The following is a 4,787-nucleotide window of genomic DNA, read 5'->3' as shown; positions in this document are numbered from 1 at the left end:
TACAGGAGGCGTCTTAAAGCTGTCATTACCAACAAAGGTTTTTGTACAAACTATTAAATAAATTTCAGTAAGCGTGTTCAAAACCTTTTTCCTGTGTCATTCCATTTTATTACACATAACTTAATTTCTGAACTTTTTTGCTTTGTTTTCTTTGTATGTATGGATTACTTGGGTTGTTACCGACATCTGGTGAAAATTTCATGTCAATAGCACCTTTAGAAATATATTTACTGAGAAAAATGGTGACGTGTTCAATACTTATTTTACCCGCTGTATGTGTCGCATAAAGCAAATTTATCAGAATTAAAACTAATCTAATTCATAAAATGTATCATATAATCTTAATTTCAGACCAAATTTAAAATGTATTCGGTGAAATCCCTCTATGTTTAAATGGCAATTTAGTTAGAATATATTTTTCTTTAAACTTTTTTATAAATTTTGGTTTCATCAAAATTAAAGACTAAGAAGATGCAGCCCTATTCTTGAATGAGTTTAGTCAGACTTTTTATTATGTTTTGAATCTTCATACATTTTTCTTCAATTTTGCTTCATAAAAAATGCACCATTTTGTAAAATATGATGTTAGAAACCAGTTTGATACACATTCCTGCTAGTTGAAACAAACTCAACACAATAATCATGCTGCTGTCCAGATGCAGCAGAGTCTTTTGACACGTGCCTTGTAGTCAGTGTGAGTAACAAGTTGAGCTCAGTTTCCCACACTGACTCCTGTATGGTCTGGTCAGTGAACCACAAAGGCACTTCTGTGACAGATGCTGGCTGTGTGTTGTTATGGAAACGGAGCCTGACATCACCAACCATCTGGAGGGAAAGAACACCATTGGTTGACTCTGACCGTTTGTAATATTTGAAATGATGGTCGAAAATCTATCATAAAGTACCACAAAATAAATTTTGTCATGTTGTATTATTACCCTACAATCATATTTATACATTACATTACAGTCATTTAGCAGACGCTTTTGTCCAAAGCGACTTACAGGACTTACATTTTCAACCTCCATAAATAATCATGCCTCTTTATTGACCATTGACTGGATCAAACCTCCAGCTCTAGACATGAAGGTGGGAGGTTTTGGGGGGCAGCTGTTTCCTGAAGTGTGCCAAATCCCTTTGAAGAATTCCTCGTCTGGTGGTGGGATGAAAGTCATTCACACTCAACTCTTTCCTCCAGAGCTTTCCCACACTCCGTCTATTAGCAGTAAAGAGGCATGTGCTCCTCTACTAATGGATCTTTTGAGGATCCTGTGCACGCAGTGTGTGACGCCAAGAGAAGAGGGTGTGGCCCTCCTCAAAAAAATTATTTCTCGTTAAAGTGAATAACTGGAACATTACATCAAGTTCAACTATAGAAGGCAATATCTTAAGAATTTGCTGTCCGATTGTAGGAGGTTGAAAAACTTAAACAGCAATTTGCCTAACATTTCTGAAAGAAACCAGAAAGTTGAACTAATGTGAGGAAGTCAACCGCGTCACGACCGGTTTAAAGATTTTTGAAATTTAAATAGAGATACAAATGCAAAAGTATCAGCAGACATGAAATTTTACACTGAAATGTGCGGCACAAGTAAAGTTTAAAAAAAAAAAAAAGGGGTAATAATAAAGAGAAAAAAACCAAAGTTGTGAATGTTTCCAACTTTCAAGCCAATTAACCAACTTTCTAAAAAGGTGTTTATACTGATTCATATCAGAAGAACAATTAAAAGCAAAGTTGTTATTTAAAACAAGTCCCAGTTTTAAGAGCCAGAGTCTCTTTTAATTTCTGTCCCTTCAGGGCAAAGGTCTGGATCTATTGTCCCACAGGACTCTGTGAGTGAGTTTCCTCTGGTTTCCCACAATCTGTCCTTTCACTGGAGGGACAATAGAAGTGTGTCTTATTACCCATCACATCGTATACAATGACTGACCTCTTAAAAGATGTATAAAGTTAACTTTAAAGTTTTTACATTTCAACACCTCACACTTACGATTTTAAGAAAATAAAGTACATTTCAATGACAACTAAACTGTCTTTGAAATGTACTTTTTTCTCATTTGTTTTGATGAATTGACTTACTCCATATAGAGTGATGTACTATTGATGGAATGCTGATTAAGCATTCCAACAATTGTTCTTCTAAGCTTTCTTTTCTTCTTCTTCTTCTTCTTCTTCTTCTTCTTCTTCTTCTTCTTCTTCTTCTTCTTCTTCTTCTTCTTCTTCTTCTTCTTCTATTTCTTCCGTACGTTTTTGGCAGCTAACTAGTTCTGCATACTTTCAGCTACAGAAACCGTTCAACTATCAAATTATTCAGCCCTTTCAGGACATTCCTGCAATGACTTTTCTCATTTCTATCTCTTATGATTTTTTTTTTAAATATTAAGCAATATTCATATTTTTCATAAAATGGTTCCCTATGGGGAAAATCCTCTTATCTTCTCAAACTTCTTCAACTTTGAAAGCTTGGTGTTTCCCTTTTAACAAAATCAAGTAAATTTCAATGAAAACAAAAGTGTCTTCGAAATGTACTTTTTTCTCATTTGGTTTGATGAATTGACTTACTCCATATTGAGTGATGTACTATGGATTTTCCTTCTTCATCAATAATCATAATTGAACCACATTCCTATACATAGTTTAATGATGAACAGGTATGTTATGGATGAACAATTACTGTATGTTCTGAACCTTATCTTGGTTTGTCATTCAAAGATATGTTCGATGATGGAGACCTCTATCAGTTATGATGAAATGAATGAAACACGACATGAGAAGAGAACATTTTCAGTTAGAGGTGTTTGTTTATTCAACAACAGACGACGAGCAACATGAAGTATGAAAGCTCCAACTAGAGGTGATGATACATCACAACAACAACTTGTAGATTTCTACAAGACACACTGTACTCAGAGAGAGTAGAGGAACAACTGTCTTCATAAAAGACAAACCATTTATAATATTTGAGTACACAGTACTCAAGTCTTTAAAAAATACTTTTTCTAAATGGATTTAAACATTTGCACTTAGTGAACAAAACAAATAGTAAAAAGTGACCTTACAACAGATCACATTGTTCTTGGTAAACAGTATATTCAATTGAATTACAAAATGTAAAATTACATTGTCACTGGAAAACTGTGACAGTGTGACATTAAACAAACCTTTTACAATAAAAGGAAAACTCTATTTATCCTAAAACAGATGATTTTTCAATAATCACATAATGTGAGGAAAATTCCATCATGACAAAAGGTCCATGAAAAGGACAATTTACATTTTACATCAAAATGATCAATGGAAATCAATAGGTTACAAATATAACCAATGGGTAACATTGTACCAACACATGACATGTCGTAAAGAATAAAAGTATCACAGGAAAATTGTAACATCAAGCAAATCTTTTAGATAAAAAAGGATAAACATTTTGATCTAACAACAGATCAGTTTGGAGTAATCAGAGAGATTAAAGTCCTTTAACATGTGTCAAAAAAGAGTTAAAGTTTCTGATCAAAATGATCAATAACAATTAAAAGATACCTATGGTATCCATATCTTTTACCACTCCATCAATACGTGAAGTACAGTAAGGTATCATAATAATTGCTGATGCAATCAGATTTGGTTCATGCAACATGCATGACAAGATGTTCTCTTTCTTAACTTGAAAGATAAAGTTGTTGTCATTTCCTCAGGAAATGTCATCTTCCACAAAGAAAACAGAAACAAAAAACAACCTTCTGTACAAACAGAAGAACGATTCAAAATATTTCAAAATTCAGAAGAATTCACTTCCAGTAATCTTTGACCAATGTGGTCGTCTTAGTTTGTCTGGTAGTAGCTCCAGTCTGTAGGTGTCTACCACGGCCTCCAGAGGGCGCTGTTGACTGGACTCTTCTCTTTGGTGATGCTGGTCTGGACTGTGGAGCTCAGAGGAGAGAAGTCAGCCTCTCTCAGGTTCTTATCAGAGGAAGACTGCAGCTTGTTGAAGTGGTTCAGCAGTCTTCTCTGGGACTGTGTCTTCACCTGCTCCTTGGACAGGAAGTGTGTCACCTCTTGGACACATCTGGAGTAGCCCTGACCAACAGCTGCTGAGTCTACAGCTTGATTCTGCTGCTGCAGTCGTCTCAGGACACAAACTGTCATCTCCAGGATGTCTGCTTTCTCCAGCTTGGAGTCTGGTTCCTGTTTGAGGAACTCTGGACCCAGGAGAGACTTGAGATGCTCAATGCTGCTGTTGATTCGATCTCTTCGTAACTTCTCCACCAGAGGCTTTCTGAGCTGCAGAAAGAAGAACAAAGTCATTAATAATCTTATTCTGGAGTAAAGTGTTAGCATGAAGAAAGACAACTTCTCATTGACAACATTTAAATCTTCTTGAATCTTCAATTTACCTTGTGGGTCAGAGTCAGATGCTCCTGAGAATTGGTCGTTGCTGCAGTGATTGTAGGAGCCATGTCTGGATCTCTGTGCTGTAGAGGTCTCTGTAGAGAGAATCTGATCTCTGCTGGCTTCATCCCTCCTATTTATAGTCCCTCATCTCCATATGAATGCGTGGGTCTTGGTCTAGTTGGTGTTTCCCACAGTCTCAACCAATCAGAGAGCTTGGTGAGACAATGAGGGATGCCACACTCCGAATGGTTTTATTGATGTGGGGGAAATGGTTAGATCTCAGGGGAACAGGTGGAGGACTGGGGGGGGTGATGGAGAGACTCTCAGAGCTCTGTGTGAATCTGGGAAAGTGGTGACCCTGTAGAGAGAGCAGATCTGCTGCCTGATGCTGGGA

At 36.6% G+C, this 4,787-nt stretch overlaps 1 protein-coding gene across 1 annotated transcript; it reads right to left on the bottom strand.

The window, feature by feature from the left end:
- Positions 1–3,859: 3,859 nt before the first annotated feature.
- Positions 3,860–4,518, bottom strand: LOC129116565 (transcription factor HES-5-like). The gene is made up of 2 exons (XM_054627416.1): positions 4,396–4,518; positions 3,860–4,282 (listed from the first exon to the last, which is right to left on the bottom strand). The coding sequence occupies exons 1-2, from the start codon at positions 4,516–4,518 to the stop codon at positions 3,860–3,862; spliced, it is 546 nt and encodes a 181-aa protein (XP_054483391.1).
- Between the last annotated feature and the right edge of the window lie 269 nt (positions 4,519–4,787).

This window comes from Anoplopoma fimbria, unplaced genomic scaffold (assembly GCF_027596085.1).
Source record: "Anoplopoma fimbria isolate UVic2021 breed Golden Eagle Sablefish unplaced genomic scaffold, Afim_UVic_2022 Un_contig_13059_pilon_pilon, whole genome shotgun sequence".
Lineage (NCBI taxonomy): Eukaryota > Metazoa > Chordata > Actinopteri > Perciformes > Anoplopomatidae > Anoplopoma > Anoplopoma fimbria.
Note: the sequence above shows the minus strand (reverse complement) of the source record. Positions and strands in the feature narration are given on the sequence as shown.